At 28.2% G+C, this 21,183-nt stretch overlaps 1 protein-coding gene across 1 annotated transcript in view; it reads left to right on the forward strand.

Moving 5' to 3' along the window:
- The first annotated feature begins 6,573 nt into the window (after positions 1-6,573).
- LOC113373199 (electroneutral sodium bicarbonate exchanger 1) overlaps positions 6,574-21,183 on the forward strand; it is a 29,828-nt gene continuing 15,218 nt past the window's right edge. Inside the window, exons 1-3 of the mRNA XM_026613509.1 lie at positions 6,574-6,665; positions 9,168-9,262; positions 16,857-17,000. Coding sequence (XP_026469294.1) covers positions 6,652-6,665; positions 9,168-9,262; positions 16,857-17,000 — 253 coding nt within the window. The 5' untranslated portion in view covers positions 6,574-6,651. The remainder of the gene's footprint in view (positions 6,666-9,167; positions 9,263-16,856; positions 17,001-21,183) is intronic.

Consider the following 21,183-nt stretch of genomic DNA (forward strand, 5'->3'; position numbering starts at 1 on the left):
GATAAAATACAGTACATCAAATGAAGTAGGCAGAATATTATTTAGCAGTTTACCTCAATATAAAAACGATATTATAGAAATAAAATCCATAGGCATTAACAGAATTAAAATTACGTTTAATACATATGACGCTGCAAATAAAATAATTAATGAGAAATTATTTATGGAAAAGAAATTAAAAGCATATATACCTATTTCTATGTTGATTAGGAAGGGCGTTATATATGACGTCGACACCGATATGACTGAATCAGATATTATGGAAAATATAAAATCAGAAATTCCTGTTTTAGATATTAGAAGAATAAAAAAAAACAAGACAATGCATTAGTACCAACAAGGGTATGCGTAATAACGTTCAGAGGTCAACGTTTACCTGACCGTGTTTCGATATACGCTGTCAAATGCAGGGTCGAAATTTACAACAAAGTGACACAATGTTTTAAATGCCAAGGAATGGGCCACGTGACTAGCCAGTGTAAAGGTAAAGCGAGGTGCAGCTATTGTGCACAAGAACACAGTTTCAAGGATTGTGTAAATAAGATAAGAATCCGATTTGTGCGTTATGCAATGGGGAGCATCAAGCTATAGATAAAAGTGTGAAAAATATTTGTTTCATATGAAAATTAAAAATATAATGAACGAAAATAACATAAGTTTCAGAGAAGCCAGGGCATTTATAAACAATAGAACATATGCCAACGTCATAAATCCGGACATAGAAATCAGAAACAAAGTGAAATTTCCTGAATTGCCCAATACGCAGCAGGAAAAACATGCAGAAATAAATCAACAGCTTGTAACCACGAAGCCTTCAACAACAATATCTAAACAGACATATAGGAATAGCAATTCCATAAACGTAACAAATTATGGTGACAACAACAAAACAATCGAAAATATGTCCAGTACACAGGAGCGAAACAGGTACAAATTTAAATACAATATTAACACAAAACCAAAATCTTCCTCACATATCAATAGTGAGAAAGGTGAAATTCCATTCGATAAATTAATCGAAGAATTAATTATTAACATATCAAAGAAAAAAGATTACACATTAAAAATTCTGAAAGAGTTAATTAAAGATATGGATAGATGACAAAAATAATATATGACAAATAAATGACTGGAAAAATAAAAATACTACAAATTAATTGCAGATCTGTTACAGCTAATAAGGCCAGTATTGAACATTTCCTTTATGAAAATGAAATTTCAATCGCGGCTTTCACTGAACATGGTTTAAACCGGAATATCAATACTCTTTCAGAGGATATCGAATGTTTCGCAAAGACAGGGAAGATGGATATGGAGGAGCAGCAATCATTGTTAGAAATGACATAAATTGTGAGGAATTTCCTTCAGTCAACAATAATGAGAATATACAAATATGCGCCGCCATAATTAAAACAGATACTCCATTTTGCATTCTCTCAGTATATTGCTCTACTAGAACAGAATTAGATTTTTCAGATATCAAGGACACTATCTCAACAATCAACATGAGCTTTTTAATTACTGGCGATTTTAATTGTCATCATATGGCATGGGGAAGCAAATACAATAGCAGGGAAGGTAATATGTTATATGAAATCATAGAGGACAACGCAATACTAATTCTTAATGACGGACGTCCAACTACAGTAGCAAATAAATACAGGAGTGCTACGAACATAGATCTAACACTGTGCTCAGGAAATTTTATAGATACTATTAAATGGGATGTATGCCAAGAGGTATTGGGATCGGATCATTTGCCTATAACAATAACTTTGGAGATAAAGGTGCCTTTGGTCATAAGAACGCGCCCTACAAAAAAGTGGAATATAAAATTGCTAACTGGCAGGGATACTCCCGAGATATTATGCAATATATCCAAACAGGACAAATCTCAGACGATATAACAGCGAGATATAAACGTATCATACAGATTACCGAAAAATCTGCAGAGAAAAATATAAAACAATATAAAGAAATTAAGAGACCGATTTTTAAGCCAGCGATATGGTGGGATCAAGATTGCGAAAAAGCCATTTCAGATCGAAGAACAACATATAAAAAGATGCGTCAGCATTGTAATTACGAAAACTTCATACAATACCAAAAAATCAATGCACGCACTAAAAAGTTTTTGAAAAACAAGAAAAAAGAAAGTTGGCTGAATTTCATTAATTCCATCAATCAGGACATGAGTCCCACAGTAATTTGGAACAAAATTAGACTTTTTAAAAATAAAAATAACATTATAAACACAACACAAAAAATTAAAAAAGAATTTGGGCAATTACTATTACAAAATTATGCACCAGACTTTGTTTCGGACAATCGTAAAGAAAATATAGGAGTATATTGTGAAGAAAGCGCACTGACAAGGAATTTCAAATTAGAGGAATTAGAGGATGCATTAAAAAAGAGGAAAAATACGGCTCCTGGATATGACAATATACCGTATACGATGATAAAAAATTGGCCTACGGAAATGAAAATTGAATTACTAACTGTATTCAACCAAATCATAGCAAATAATTGGATTCCCGAAGAGTGGAGGAGGAAATTATAATAGTTCCATGTATGAAGCCACACAGAAGACCCTTGGAAATAGACTCATATCGACCCATTTCCTTAATATCATGCATCGCTAAAACTTTTGAAAGAATTGTAAAAGAGAGAATAGATAGATATATTGAAAATAAAGAAGTTTTAAATAATTCTATGTTTGGTTTCCGGAGAGGGAAAAGTACGTTGGACTTACTGAGCAAATTAACAAATGATATACATATATCCAATTCGTATAATCAATATATGTTGGTAATCTCGATGGACATAGAAAAGGCGTATGACAATGTAGATCACAATATACTGGAGAAAAAATTAAAACATTTAAATTTACCACACAAATTAATTAATGTGATAATTAATTTACTATCTTTAGACAATTATATATTCGAACCGACTCAGGTCTAATTGGCCCTAGAGTTATGAACAAAGGTCTCACTCAGGGTTCAATATTGAGCCCCATCTTGTTTAATATATACATGGCAGATTTTAAAGTAGTAACAGAACCGAATGTTAAAAAATTGCAATATGCAGACGACATTTATCTGTATGTATCTTGTCCAACTATGGATAGATGTATTTCATCGATGAGCAATGCTATCGAGGAGAGCAGAAGATGGTTATTGGACAATAACCTGAATTATCACAGGATAAGTTTTCTGCAGCTATCTTTACCAGACACAGAAAAGAACATACTAGGAGACAAATAGGATAGGATGTCAGGATGTAGGAGATACAAATAAAAGAAATATTAAAGTTCTGGGCATCAATTTGGATAAGAAAATGAATTTTAAAAAGCATGTAGATGATATATTAAGCAAATGTGAAAAAGGATTAAATGTTCTCAGAAAAATAACAAGCATGAAATGGGGGGCTCACCCAGAAACTTGTCTCAATATATATAGAAGCTTAATAAGATCACAAATAGATTATGGTTACTTTATATATGGAGCACTCTCAACGAATATCCAAAAAAAGTTGGACAGGATTCAATACTCGGCGATAAGAACATGTTTGGGGGCATTTCGATCAACTCCAACGAATGCATTAATAGCTGAAGCAGGTGAACCTCCACTAAGCATTAGAAAGCAGATCCTATCAAATAGATTCTTAATAAAAAAATATAATGGAGCATGTGATGATATACCGAAACAATTAGAAGTATTAGCGAGGCTACATTTTACCAATATATATTGGAGAAATAGACCAATCCCACCCTTGATAAATAGCTTTTATGAGCTGAAACCATACGAAGAGGATGTAATAATGAATAAAAAGTTGCCAATTTATCATCTTACGAATGAATACACATCAACAAAATATTGCATAGTAATGGATATGGATTTAACTCACTTGACACATTTGAATGATACCGCAAAAAATAAAGAATTTCAAAATAATGTGGCTAGAAGATGGCCAGGATATGTACACATTTACACAGACGGATCTAAAGCAGGGTACAGTTGTGGTTGCGCTATATTTGTGCCATATCACAATTTAGTAAGAGAATTAAGCTACCAAATTATGCGTCTAATTACACAGCAGAAATGGTGGCTATATACTGTGCTGTAAATTATGCGTGGGAGAAAAACATCACGAAAACAATTATATTTAGTGACAGCAAAGCATGTATATCAGCGATAGCGAACCCAAATAGAAGATCAAATAACATGATAATAGAAATTATAAATAAAATGAATGCAATAAATAATGGCATAAATTCTTTAATATTGACGTGGATCAGGGGACATTCAGGTATCACAGGAAATGAGATTGCTGATACTCTTGCAAAAGAAGCTGGTCAAATTGGAGTACAATGTGAAAAAATACCTGCGTTGGAGCTGAAAAATTTAATCAAAGAGCGGAGCATAGATGTGTGGCAAAAAGACTTCTCAACGTCAACAAAAAGCAAGGGTATAATTTATGCCCTGTCAAAAGAAAAGGTATCTCAAACAACCTGGTTCAAAAATGATACAAGCAGTAGGAAATTCGTATCAACAATTACAAGATTAAGGCTGGGGCATACAATGTGCAAGATTCATCTCTGGAGGTTGGGAATAATCCAAGATTATATATGCCAATGTGGTGACGAACCGGAGACAATAGATCATATGTTCTGGGAATGCAGAATGTATGAGAATCCAAGAAGAAATATGTATCAGAAACTGCAAAAAAAAAATATTATATTTCCAGTAAACACACAAGTATTAATATCTAGTAATAATGTAGATTTATATAAAATTGTATATAGTTTTATAGATAATAGTAAAATTACTGTATAAATACTCAATAATGTAAAATTATAACTGGCGTAATGATCGCAAGATCCACAGCCATGTAATAAATAAAAAAAAAAAAAAAAAAAAAAACAAATAATATATACAATCAGGAATTTTGAATAAGGAATCAATAAAATCCATTGCGATAAGATTTTTTAAAAAAAGCTTTATACATTCTAGCAAAAGAAACTTTATTGCATCACTATAATTCAAACTAGAGTTTGTTCATTTTAAGGAGTAATATATTTTATTAACATGATATAATCATTTATGCTTTTTAATTATTAAGTTATTAATATATCATAATTAAATTTTAGAGTTGTTTTATTCGACAAGTACTATAATACCGTGTAATTACGTATTACGAATAACATAACAACCAGATTTTGCCGAACTGGTCATTGATAAATAAACCGAATGCAACGATAATTACTCCAATAAAATCATTTTATATTTTATATCTATGTATACAACTTAATTGAAATTTAATACAGGCGATTATTGTTGTGTATAATTTATTTTATTATATTAAGATAATTATTTATAAGCATGCTTCGCAATATATAATCGTGCACGCGCCGATTATAAGTTCTGCAAGACTAAAGTCTCAACAAGAATAATTTAATAAATTAAATGTTTATTGCCAACTTGATCATTGGAACATGTGAAATAATTAGTCTAACAAAATGTTTGAGCTATATTTAAAATGCATCTAAAATAAAACCCGCAATTAAAAATAGTTTTTTGTAGGAGCTTTTGCAATATGAAAGAAACTAATGTATAAATTGTACACAAGTATTGAATTTTCTTCATAAATTTACTTAGTGAAACTTGAATAGATATTTAATCAATCGGTAAAATAGAATTTTAGTCCGAATATTTTGCAATTATTGATATATTTAAATATTTATCATGTGTGATTAGAAACTCTTACTGCTGACTCTGTGAAAATATTTATTCTTTTAATTTTTAATAAGTTCAGTAAGTAAGTATTTCAATTAAAGTTCAATAGTAATCTACTTTCAAATAATAAATCACTTACTTATCATATTCCCTGAATGTAATATTTTATTTGACGTGGTCATTGATATCTCTGTTTGATATCAGTATTCATGTTTTATAAAATTACCTATTACATGTGTTACATGTACTATTCATGTACATATCTATATATATATATATATATATATATATATATATATATAATTTGATGTGGATCACGGAATATGAATATGTACATGAATAAAAATAATTGACTTTCTTCTGTTTCTCAAAATTGATCAAGCTTGAAAAAATAATCAAAATGTAGAGCAATTCTTAAAAATGAGTAACTTTAATCATCCTATATAACTATCTTGGTTTCAGTATTATTTTTATTATTATATCAATCATAATTTTTACAAATACAAATACTATAGCTATTTTCGAAATTTAATATTTGATTTTCTAATTGTGTAAAATATTGTGTAAGTTGTTGGTACCGTTATATCAAGTAGCTTTTTCTTTCACATTTGTAGAGATTCCTCGTGTTCGTTTATAGCATATCATACGATGAGCCTGATAAATGATATTATATAAAAAAGGCAGCGATATCATAAAAAGCGTAAAGTATTAAAACTATAATTGTGACCGTATTATCTGATTACGTTTAATCCTCTTGTTGAGACGGTCTTTTCGTCGTATGACAAACATAATCTGATGGAGCACATTTTAGTACAATTGCCACATGCCAACAAACATGTTGCATGCCGTTGTCGATAGTTTTAAAAATAGTTTGAAATTGTTTACAAGTGCAACGTAACTTTCAGAAGAAATGGATATAATAAGGTTAGGACTTGTTTGTGTTATTTTTAGTGTTTTGTAATAAAATTATTTTCATTATTTTTTTTAATAATGTGCATTTCTTTACGGAAGATCATGCGTCTCATGTGCAGTTAAGATTTTTGAAGACGCAGGTCTAATGATCAATTTCTCTCTTGTGCTTGCTGATAAGATAAAATAGTTTTAATTTCATATTATTGTTATTGTTTTGATCAATAAAATCAATCGCGGCTATGAGTCTATAACTGGTATTGATGTTGAAATTAATGTTAAGTGGTATCATCAAATAGTGTTGATATTTTTTTAAGAAAAATCATAAAATGTGATTCTTTTTGCCCAAAAAGTTAGTGATATATCGAACTTAAATGTGATTCTTTTTGCCCAAAAATATTTGTTCTGGAAGTACTATTAATTCATTTAAGTATATTTTAGTAACTAAATAACTTTACAAACAATAGATAATATATGTATATGTGTATGTGTATACATATTTATTTATTTTTATAGATATTTGCATCTATCCAGTTACTAATAAGAAAAACTAGATAATATTTAAAAAAAAATTGTCGTCCATACATTTATAGAGTTCCAGTTTGATTATTTTTTCGGTAGACAAAGCAAGCCAAATATTTAAAAAAATAAAGTACACTTGTATAATGATCATAATTATCAAAAATATTAAAAATATGAAATATTTTATTTAATTCAAAAACCAAAATATAGATAAATATAAACAACAACATGTTAAATTATGTAAAACTGATCTTGTGTACTCTATCCACTGAAAAAGATTCATACTGGGACTCTAAACGTATGAAAGATTTATTCCGATTGTTTTAAATATACTTAGTCTTACTTTTTAATAATTGGATAGCTGTCTCTGAAAAGTCTTTTGAAAAAAATATAATGATCGAGCCTTGCTTCAATAAAAAATAATTTAAAATATGATTAATTTAGTCAACATTTCAATATATTGATTAAGCCTCGGGTAAACGAAAACACAAAATACCTTGCAAGAATATTTTACATCTATATAATTATATTTGTTAAAACTTTACTTAACACATTTTTTTCCCTAAATTGGTTGGTGTATAAACTAGGACATCAGACTAATGTCTGATATCCACTAATGATGACAAAAAAAACTTAATGCAAAACGTTAAATCTTTGGCTTATGTTTTATGTATTGCCTTAGCAGATATATATATATATATATATATATATATATATATATATATATATATAGTTTTATCACACTATCGATAAGCTTCTATACATTTATGATAATTTAGTTTCAAATAATCTGGCTTTATGTTTTCTGAATTTATCATCAATATGTAAATACATTTCTTAACAAACAATAAGAATGCAGTTAATACGTCGTTAGCTGTTCTAGAAATTTTATGTAGGTACATATTATTTAACTTATACTTTATAATAGATCAGTAAAGATCGGTTGTCTTTTTTCGCTTGTTGTCGCGTCATCTCAGTATTAATTAATTAATTAGTAAAGAAACCGCAAAAAACAGTGCGTCCTTTAATATATTATAAACTGGGAGAATCAATCGATACGTGGGGGCCCCGGGTTCAATCCTCGTTAAAAGAAATAGATAAGTAGAGACAATAGATTACAGAGTATTGGGCGTAAGGTAAAAATATAGCGTATAAATAGTAGAAAGTAAGGTTTGTAACAAGTAAAAGGTCTTATACATATATAAGACACATAAATACCGATTGTCAGGATTGGAATTAATGGTATGGGTATCTCACAGTATGATAGAATAGTTATATTATCCATGATATATAATAGTATAGTATAATATAATAGTATGGTAAATAATTGTAAGAATATCTATCTTAAGTATATCGTATATCTTAAGTAATATCCATCATATCATTAGATCACGTCGTATAACGTATTCTAATAAATCTTGAGTACTTTTTAATGATAATAAATACTTGTAGGTGGTAATAAATTCATTAATGAATATATTAGTTCACGTTTTATCAACATGTTTTACTTATGAAATTTTGATCACAATTTAATAGCGATTTCTAAGGGTCTATCTTTAATATTTAGAAACAAGATCAATTTTAAAGGTCAAAAATTTTATGAGGGCCACATCGTTTTTAGAAATGTTAAGGTGGTGCGTGACCATTAAAAGGTTGGGAAAGATTGTAATAGACTTTCACTCGGTATTACATCAAACATGCCCAAAGGAAATTATATAAATAATAACATACAGTTTTTTAACTTTTGTTATAAAAAAATCAACTTTCAATGATTATTTGCTTAAAATGTATTCTGATTCAGTATTAGTCCTTTCTCTGACCATGTAACTTGGCACGAAGTAAATTAGAATGTGGAGTAAAATAGTAATTGAATCTTGCCAGACATAACGCATCTTTTACTTTAAAGTTGCATATAAATGATGTTATGACAGTTACAATTTATTACCACAAAGCAGGTTGCATAACTGTAATGATTTATCTGTTTTCCTTCCGCAGGCCGTGGAAGATGGACCCCAGCGGTGAGGAACCACCCACAGACCCGGGCGCTCGGCAACCCGAGCGGATGGGTTATACAGAGCGCGACTTTGAAGGTCAGTACTTGCACATGGCTTCATAATAAAGAACACTTGTGTAACATATGTGTGTAAATCAAATGCTGCAACTATGTAGGATGTTAGATTTTCAAAAGTGATATAATAGGCAATTTAATAACTAGAGAATTTATTTTAAATGCTAGAACTTTGTCCTTCCAAATAGGTCGCTGGTTGCAACCTCGACAAACCGATTTCAAACCATAGTATAATATTGGTTATATGCTGAAAATATAGATGGCAATATGTTTACAAGTACAAAAACCCCTTATCTGGCATCAAAATACTATTAGAGTAGTGATTATAATAAAATAAAAAAATAGTGATGGAAGTTACAATTTAGGCAGCCTTCTAAACAACTTTCAACGCTTTTAAGTGATGATAGCTGTTCTAAATAACTTGTTAAAAAATTTTAAGATCTACGCGAAAAACTTTAAATTCATCCAAGTATTTTATATTTTTATAATTTTTTCGGTTTAATTACTTGTTGTCTAACCAATGTTCTTTACTATGTGTATGGAGGTATAAAAGTATGCATACACACACATATATATATATATATATATATATATATCACACATACACACACACACACACATATATATATATATATATATATGTGTGTGTGTGTGTGTGATATATTATCTGTATCTGTTTGAGAATTTTGTCATTGAATGAAATCAAACCATGAACATATTGATATTACAAAACATCATCAAAAAAGCACTTTGACAATTATAAAATTTTGTATTTTCAGTCTTCTCTTCTTTCAATCCTACAGTTTTATATGTAGTCCATTTCAGGACAGCAAAAATTGCTATATGATAAAAGAAAACAATTCTATATATTACAAATTATTTATTTATTATTTTTGAATATATTTATTTGATATATTTATTATTTAAATACGACATTAATTAAATATGAATATTTTCCATACAAATATGTAGAAAATACAATGATTGTAATTACAATTGCTAAATATTGCTTTATCAAAGAACATCATACGATACTTGTTTCTTGAAATCTCGAGGGCAAATGTAATGTTTTTCTTTCTCGGATTCCTAATTGAACATATGTATCTTATTATTAGGCATTTTCATAATTTTGGATTATTTTACAAATTATTTTGCAATGCAATGTACAATTACCTACCCTCATACTGTAATATGAACTAAATATCTGTAATGTTATTTATTTTTATATGCAAAATATCCTCAATTATAAAGTCATAGTATAAAATTTATTATTATGATTTATATCATTACAGTTAATGTTGCGAGGCGGATAATGATTTCTGGGTTCTTAAAAAAACTACTGAATTTTAATAGTATTTTATTGTTTTAACCAATAATGAGTAATATTTGTTTTTAGTAATTGTCTACTACTTCATTCTTTTTATTTTGCTTCGTTTTATACATAATTGACAGAATGATGCTTCAAAATAATTCATAATAGAACCAAAAACAAATACTTCATTCCTCATCTATAAATTTATATAACAAGTAAATATATCAAAAATTTTATTCTATTTATTATAAACACCTTAAGTGTACAAAAAATAAAGTAGAATTTCATATATTCTTGGATATTCGTCTCATGGAGTATTTGCTCGAGTTATTTCGGGTTGGTGAATATTTCGCTTGATTCAGCCATATCTTCGCTTTAATAAACCAACTGTATGTGCTCATCAAATACTTTGTGGTTACCTAGAAACATGATATTATACGAAATATACCACGGGGATATATATAAGGTTTATGCTGAATAAAATAAATGTAAATGAAAGCCATGAACTCGCTAATAATGCTCCTAAGTTTTTACACGTTAGGTTATGCACATATTAGATGAAAAAGTTGCCCACATGGTCACATGGAACAGTGCGCACAGTTTTGTGTCGTTCGAATCGATCTCATGACGAGTATATTCGTCAAATATAGAGAATAAGTATAATTTTTAATGAAAGGGGAAAACTATTTCAAAATAGACAGTAGAAATTTTTTATTGATTTATATTGATAAATGTCTACATTTCTGGACATATGAAGTTCATGCAACTTGTCTTAAAGTGAACTGCCGCTTACTACTTATTTCACACAGTAATAATATCAAGAACCAAGCTTCTAAATATTTTGAACAACTTGACATTTCAAAATATACTTCAATGATTTCTTTTTAAATTGTTTCATTTGCATGACGAATATACTCGTCGATACTCAGAATTCTGCCACATATCCATGACGAGTGTATTCGTCAATCTCAGTCAACTGGTTAATATACTTGTATTTAGACCTTTAGTCTTTCCTGAAATCACTTATGTAAAATTAACTCGAGTAATATTATGGAAACATGTATATTTTATACACTAAAACCCAGTTAATACGGTTTTCAGGAAACGTATCAAAAACGAGTCTTGTACGGGAAAGCGTACTATGCGGGAGAATTATAATGTGTTTGAAGTGCAGGGAATCGTATTAAGCATAATCATTGTAAGCAACTCTACTGTATATATATATATATATATATATATATGTATGTATGTATGTATGTATGTATGTATGTATGTATGTATATTCATACAAATGTATATAAACCAAAATCTGCCATTTATGTACTTCGTGCAACTTGATTAAATTAATTACAAACTAAATTGACTGAAAATTTGTAATGTTATAAACATATTCAACAGAATAACTTGAAAATGTTGAACAGAACAGAATAACAAAACGTTGTATAATTCAATTCATGATAATGGTAATCATTAAATACAGTTTTTGCATCTATTTTTCGAAATGAATACTTCCAACCAAACTTTAGGCGAAGATGAAAGATACTCTGATATATAAATGTTGTAATACGTGTGATAAATTTTATACAAGCGCTCATAAAAAAATGTAATCAAACGAAATGGACGACCTTGCGGGCTTGTTGCCAAAGTCAGGACAAACTATATAACGTTAGAATTATGGATTAAGTAAAGTGTTGCTTCCAGAATATATGGATTTAATAGAGAGTTACTCAGTTACCTCCAAAATTGCGATTAATCTTGGGAAAAGGAAAGACTCATTTACCCTATAGTAGATTTTGGAAACAAAGCTAATTACAAACTCACTGACTTGCTGAATGATCGGGTAATAAAATAAACGTCACAGTAAGCATTCAAACATTTGTTTATTATATACACACATATAGTGTTCAGGCTATACATACCAAATCTTCTAAATCTTGAATATTTAAAATAATATTGAATTTATTCCTCGGATGGTAATATTTAAAGTTTTGATTTTTATTTTACTCTGAGTATTGATATAATGCTTTATTTGTTCTAATATAAATTTAATTTTTACTATTGATTTTTTCATAACTGTTATATTTTGAGTTAGCAGTTATTATTTTTATTCCAGTCATTTTCGATTTGTGTTACGTGAGTCAAGGCAGAAAACAGAAATGCAGATATATATATATATATATATATATATATACATATTCAGAATCATTATATATATACATATATATATATAAATATATACGAGGTCTGTTCAAAAAGTTTCCGGAATTTTCGTTTTTTCAAAAAAATATTTATTTATTCGTCTACATTAATGTGGTCCCCTTCAAAGTAGTCCCCCCCAGATATAATACACTTATGCCAGCGTTTTTTCCAATTTTCGAAGCACCCTTGATATTCACTTTTTGATATGTCCTTGAGCACTCTCAGCGATTTTCTTCAATCGAGGAAAACCGCCGTCCTTTCATGGGTCTCTTCAACTTTGGGAATAGGAAAAAGTCACACGGAGCCATATCTGGTGAATTTTTGCACTTTGCAACACTTTATTTCATTTTTTACGCAAAAATTTAATACAAATTCTTTGACTTTTCAATTCTTCCATTGTAAAAATCGCCGAGCTCAGAAAAACACGTCGAACCTTAGCGACTACCACAGACAAAGTAAACAGTGAATATAGCTGAAAATTTCATCATACTTTAGGGGCATGTATACCAACACAATAAAAAAAAATTTTGACAATCAGACACTCCAGACCCGCGAAATTTAATTATTAGTAATTCCGGGTACTTTTTGAACAGACCTCGTATATATATATATATATATATATATATATATATATATATATATATTACTGTTATGAAGAAATGGAGATCAATAGTTCCTTCTACATAATTTATAAATTCAATTTCATTCTGTATTTATTATAGTGGATTACGTCTTTATTTTATTATTTCAGATGACTCTGTTTTCAATATTAAAAATATAAGGATAGAAATTCACCTAAATAAGTTACTAACAGTTTTTCTAATAAATCCTGTTTTCGTAAGAGATAACGTCTGAGCATTTGAAAGCTTCGGAATATCAAATCTCTTTTCTATGTATTTAATGCGTATACTTTAGCTCCATTTCATAACTGCAAGAAGCTTTCAGCTATTTGTATTTTTGCACTTACTCTGATATTTTTATAATAAAAAATAACTGAACAGTTTTTGGTTTTTGAATAGTCACACACCCACATAGTGTGGTACATACACACTTTACATAAGAGAAAAGTGCAAAAATACAAAAGTGGGTAAATAGCTTCGTACTTTAATAATTCTGCACTTACATTATCAAATTTTCAAAACTTAAAAAAGAAAAAGAGAACAAATTTTCTTACTATCGTTTTAGACAATGACTAGACTTAATTTGAAATAGTCACATTTAAAGTGAAAGTAGTATTATAATTTTGAAGGTTTGAAATGTTAAGAGTGGTTTTTATGTCTGCATATTAAATCCACATGAAAATTTACAAACATTTAGCTATTAATATTTCCATTAACGAGGTTTTATCCGAGCATATCTAAACTAATGCAGAAATTCAAACAAACAAGCATCGGAAGCACGTGCAACGGTTTGAACTAACTCGTGCATTCATAGAATTGGACTGATGAATGGGGGTAGAAGTGACTATTAATAGCAATGGGATGATATTGATTTTCTCTTCAGAAAGTTGTTGAAAGACAGAAATTGACCTCATTAAATTTACAACTAAATTATCTCGGGTTATTATCGTAGATATCACAAACGTCTTGCCTGCGAAAATCGATGCCGTAATTAAGTTGAGTGTTTTCTTTAAAGGTCATGAGGAATTTTGAGTCTGGACGTGGGCTAGCACAAACTAGTCCCGGGGTCAATTCTCATTTTTGGTTGCTTGTGCCGCTTCTTTAATTTTAGCCAAAAATTATGATCCGGTTTTGAATATTGATATATGTACCAGAAAGATAATATTCATATTTTTTCTCAATTCTTGGCAATAAAACATTATATATAATATAATATTTGTTTACCATATTTATTTGAAAGAAATTGAAATTCAAAGAAACTTGTGTATGTCACTCTGCCCTTGAATTAACAATTCTGTGCTAACCACATTAAACCAGCAAAAGTATGATTACGGCCATCGCTTTCAAAGTATCATTTACCCTATAATTTGGTTTGCTTAACAATATTTTATTTACATATAGATATATATTTTCTTTGATGCTTTCCTTTCACAAGGTGGCATCTTTATTTCTCTTTGATTTAGGTTTTGTATATAGATATTCATAAAGAGACAATTTGAAAGATAGGTTTGAATATACAATTTATTGTACACACAAATGTTTAAGTTTATTTATATATATATATATATATATGTGTGTGTGTGTGTGTGTGTGTGTGTGTGTGTGTGTGTGTGTGTGTGTCTATACTTTTATATGTAAATATTTACTAATTACGATCAAATATTTAAAAAATTCCGAAGTACTACTTTCAGTTTTCTTCGTCGGCAATGCATTTCGAAAACGCGATATAATTAACGTAATTTCAATTCAACCGGTATTAATTTAGTAATTAGCCTATATTATTGACAAACTTGTTCTATTTGTGAAGTAATTATTTTGAAAACTAGATGAAAGCAATAATTTGATGTGACCATATAACAGATAATTTTGTTTCTATAAATTTTTGTTAATTTAAATGTAAATATACTCTTGATGCCTTTTATGATTTTGCGAGTTTGTTTACTATTAAGCCCAGGGTCATAAAAATTGAAAGAAATAATTTCAACAGACCATTATTATTAAAAAATGTGTATTCGTATATTTCTTTGAAGCGAATAAAAATAAGCCAGAAAAATATTATTATGAAATATGAAACATTTTCTAGAGCTATTTTATAAAAATATTATTACAGAATTGTTTAAAAATGCATATATATTTTCCATGTTAAAAACATACATCCTGACTGACATAAAAGGTACTTAATATGCACGAATAAACAATGTCTTATATTATAAATCGTGCTTTTAAAACGTGATATAGTCATTTAAAAATTGAATCCATATTTATTTTATTCATATGCTAATACGATTTAATATAAGTTTCTTTTGTAATAAATATTTAATGTGATATCATAATTCAGAGATAAGTATTCAATAAAATAGTAACATCGACGACATTAAAGTGAAGCGCATATTGTACTTCATTGCGAAATTATGCGATGATGCAGTTAAATATCAAAGTTTCCGCGTTAATACGCTATTTAATAGTGACTATAAAATTTTATAATCCAAAAATTATGAATTTATGATTATGGAAAGTTTACACCTTCAGCACTTTATAATTAAATTATATTGAACTAATTGTGTTTCTTCTATTTTTTTAATTATAACTAAAACGTGAATTATATGTAATAAAATGAAATTGAAAAGTTCATAATTTTTTATGATGATTTAGAGTCTTAAAGAACATCCTAAAGTATTATAAACCTATGGCAGGTGGTTTAAGTGCATCAAAGTTCGCAATAATGCGCTAGAGCTTCATTTCGATAACAATGATAATGATTTAATAATTATAATGTTAGATTAAATATACTAATTTGAAGTATGTTACTATTTACACTTTTGATAAGCACAGATTTTTTTTTCTAATATTTTATCTTTCTCTAAATTTTTTTATATGGCTATAAAACCACAAATTTATTTCATCAATTATACGTAAGCTAATAATGTTACAATATATTGTCATTAAAGCGTTTTAGGCTCTTGCTTTTGTTATTGAATCTAATTGTTATTCTGAATAAATTAATAGTTTTTATTTGCTTATTTATTTATTCATGAGCAAACCGCAATCTATAACTAAATAAATGCCATGCTTATTGCTAATAACTATCTAAAGTGAAAATATTTTACAGGATACTTAGGTTTGAATGACAAATAGAAATATAATTGCCATTTAGTTCTTCAATATATAATTCAGTCAATTTCCAGACTGGCCTCAAATTCATCTGCAACGGTAAAAAATCGTGAAAATAATGACTAATATGGAGATTGAGAAAGATTGGTTAAAACTGATTTATTAAAACAATTACGTATAGTTGTATAACAGATTGTCATCAAACCACAGATCAGATATAATGCAGAAATAATTGCTAATATCCAATCAAGCATTTGTGTGTTTATTTTCATGTATGGGTAAATTCGTATTTTATAATATCAAATAATTTTTACCTTTTACAACTTTTGTAATGTTTTGCAATATTTTTTTTTGAAAATAATCGAATGATTCAGCAGGTCACCGAGCTCACAGCGTGTTCGTAGGCGTTCATCTGCCCGGAGGCTCCAGAAGACATTCCCATCGCAGACATAAACACCGGATTCATCAAAACTCAGATGGCTATCCTGCTTTACAAGAACATCCCGATGAAAGACCACGTAAGTACCCTTTACAGTATTATTATTTTTCTTTTTATATTCGTTTCTTATATTTTATTTAACAAATAGATAAAAACTATAATCTATAGATAAAAGGCGTACTCTTGTATGCCAACCTTGAGTAAAATTGAAATTTATTCTATATGAAAATAATAATCTTAATGTATAATGCTAAGCCTATAAAGATTTTGAAGTCTATACAAGAATTAAAATTTATACAAAAATACTTTATTCTAAGGTAACCATTCTTCCCGGCTTCTTTGGTCCCAGTCCCACACAAGGTGGAAAGTACCGGGTTTTTCTAGAAGCAATACTTGCTCTGGATTTAAATCTTTTGTCCCAAATTGTCCCGGGATTTCGAAAAGTATAGGCTTAATTTGGATCTACTTTATAATGAAATTAACATACTCATCAAATATCTGAAAATAATATGCACAACGAGCATAAGCATGCACTTACGACTGAAAAAAATTTTAAATGCAAAACTCCAAAGGGGTTGAATATAGCTTTTTGATATTAATTTCGAACTTATTTTGAATTTGATGTAAATTAGAAAAATTTCAAAACCGAACTTTTTTATTGTCTGGCATAGGTACTAAATCATAAAGAATATGGAACAGAATTTTATACAAGCAGAAAAACTTTGATCGAAAGATATAATATAACACATGATTAAATAATTACGTTCTGACTAAAAATCAGTAATTATAATTAAAAAAATTATCTGTTTAATAAACTGATATCTATTGTACCCTTAAATTGTATTTTACATTTTAAATCATATTGAATTTATTTAGCATAAAACCGTCCCGGATTTTAACAAAGCCCAAGGCTGCTTTTCCCAAATCTTGTCAAAAAGTTTAGTTTTTTCTTTGTCATTTCTCAATTCATGTTTGGTGTTTTGCTGACTTTTTTTAGCTTAATTTATTCTTAAATACATATATTGTGTATGTATAAAATATATAAATATATAATATTAATTTTGTACAGAATACATTGCAGTTTATAAAATTTGTAGTAGTCATTATTATCAATTTTCAATGAAATCCTCCTTGTTGCTTTTGCCACACACAAATCAACTAAAACAAATGAAATGCATTCGTGAATGTTGTAAGTTGTTATTTGTTCTAATATTAATAGTTGATTAATTAATTAATTAATAGTCATAATATTTTTAGACAGAGTATATGATTGAAACCTCATAATGAATTTAGTCACAATTTGTGTTCTTAACATGAATAATTGAGCAATTTACTATTTATTTTTCGATTACAAACGCTTAGATTTTGATTCGAAATATTGATTTAGGCAACCAACAAATCCAATTTATTTCTCAGTAGTATCACTTTTATCAGTTATATATGTACGTTTTATAAATTTTTATTTCTTTAAATCTAATTTAATTCAATTTTGCTCGCGGCTTTCATTTAACTATGATTTATATAGACAAGTTCTTTCATTTCCCAGTCGCATAATTTTATGATGCAAATAAATTTATATGCAAAATAATCAGAATTGCATACATTTTGAACATGAACAGCACTAGAATTGCTCTAATTGCAATCTATTTCTATTGCATATTTAAATAGAAAGTCAATAACGAGTTAATTAGTTGAAACGAGTTAATTAGTTGAAAATATATTGCGTTATAAGTACCAGTTTATAATAGTGAAAATTAAAAGCAGATAATTAATTACATGAACATGGGTTGATGTTATTTTTAGGATCTGTGTTTGATTTTGTTAAATGAAACTCTTAATATCACATGATTTTTACTTGAAATTTGTTTGAAAATATCAAGTTAAAACCATGGCTTACTATTCAAGCTTTTTTTCAGAAGTTTTACTCAATTTGAAAATAATATCAAGGTAAGACCATTGATTATTTTTATCAAAAACGTTTTACTCAATTCGAAAATATCTAGTTAAAACCATGTTGGTTGGTTTACTTTATTATATTTTTTTTTGTATTACTAAATATTAATGTGAAGGTTTCCTTGATACATCTATTTTCCACGTTGCATTTAAATAAATTATTAGCTTTCACATAATGTATTGCAAAATCCACTAATTTTCTCATGTTGACGTGTAATAATGATTGATTTGTTTTCTTGATAATTTCGATGAAAAATTGATACGCTCCGTAAATTGTCAAAAAGATAATACATTTCCTAAGTATATAAAGACATTAATTTATATTCGATGTTTGTATTCGATCGATGGTTAATTTTATTGCTCTATCGAATTAACGTAAGAACGTTATTAATAACAATGTTTAGGGCATGGCCGCGCTTTCTTGGAATTGTTTGCACCTACAAACAGCTTGTCGTATTCTGTGTAAATATAATTAGAGAATGATTTTTATGTAAAGGAATCAAGGGAGAAACGTTTTTGGGAAATTATTCAGTCACAATATGTACAGGCATAGCAAACCTGAGATCAGAAAATCTTGTACCTATATTATTTATTATAAGTTACCTATATTACTTATAAGTGTGACGGATTCTAACTAATCGATGTGTCATCTAACAGCAAGTTATCTTTATATCAAATGCTTATATATTTGTCAAACTAAATACTTATGTTTTAAAATAATTTACAATTTTTTAAACTAAATATTTGTATCATAAAAAATACTTTTCAATTATTAATATGGTAACCAAAATAATTATAATTTAAAAAGACTTAAATAATAAACAAAATACTTTTATGATAAAAATCCATTTATCGTTTATATTACTTTAATAACAGCAAGATCTGGAATATTACTTTCAGAACAAGAGCCAATAATTGTGCCTAGGCGCGGGCGATTAAGCATTTGCGATCCTGATGGATTTAGTAAGCAAAACCTTCTGGAATCTTAATGAACGTTTGTTAGTTTGTTTGTTAGAGGCTTTTTGCTTGCGTAGAAAAATAACATAAATACGAAGGGGATTTCCTGCGATCAAATTCGTCTAGAAATAAGATTTTTTATATTGATCAAATACACACACACACACACATGGTAGAGTCTTGGATTTGTGTATATTTTGTAGAGTTTCGAACAAGAATCCAAGAATATTAATCATGAAAGTTGCATCTTTAGGAGATTATTCGCGGAGAGTTGTCTCATTCTCATGAATGTGTCTAACAGTGTCAACATTAGATCAGATCACAACCTATTACATGACTCATATTTAAATTTTTTACACTTTTTGACAAACAATTAATATCGACTTCATTTTAAGTTCAATAATTTAAGTATTTACACCCTAACATGAAAAAAACACAAACATACAATCTCACAGTTCTCGTTTCAAGTGTTTACACGTGTTACATATGAATCCAGCAATTACAGTTTAGTTCACTTCCAAAAGCCAATAGTATAACTTCGAATACAATATTATTTGTTTTCAAATAATAATTTAAAAAAAAGACAACACTTTTAGTAATTTTGATTTACAAAAGTTAACTATTCGGCGGAAAAATAACTCACAAATTCATTTTTTGTCAAAAATTCTTGTTTAGTGAAAAAGTGCTAACGTATATTCAAACATACAGGTAATTAATTCAATTTTATCATTAATCCTTTCTTAAAAAATTTTTCCATAACTTTCAAAAAAAATTCTATCATTTTTAATATCCTGTTCTGATAATCCACTCATTTATTTTTATCATTTTCATTTTGATCATATTATCATATTTCTGTACATTATTATTTGTTACAATTAATTTATTATTTAAGAAAAATCTATTTTCTATTCTTAAACATATTGTTTGCTTAAATCTTATCAAGATCATGTTTCTTGACAGATGTCCTGAAGATGGAACGTACCTAGTTCCGAAACGTTGACAGTAAACAAATAATTAAATAAAGAAATTGTTTATTAAAAACTTTTCTTGTTTTTTTATTTTGTATTATTTTTGGATTCTTGTTCGAAACTCTACAATATATATATATATATATATATATATATATATATATATATATATATAGGTATATATATATATATACCTAATGATCGAATAAAACACGAATTGTTATTTACGTATTTATTAGTTACGTGATTGAATATTAATTATAATACTTATTGCATATGATTTATTAGAATTATTTTGTACTGGAATGTTTGAATTAACAAAATAATGTTCGCATATAAGTTCTTCATACACGAATGATTAGATTTGCATGATAAAACTAGTAT

The sequence above is a fragment of the Ctenocephalides felis genome, unplaced genomic scaffold (assembly GCF_003426905.1).
Source record: "Ctenocephalides felis isolate EL2017-DRISC unplaced genomic scaffold, ASM342690v1 CF-g0.4_SCAFFOLD_01604, whole genome shotgun sequence".
Taxonomy (NCBI): Eukaryota; Metazoa; Arthropoda; class Insecta; order Siphonaptera; family Pulicidae; genus Ctenocephalides; species Ctenocephalides felis.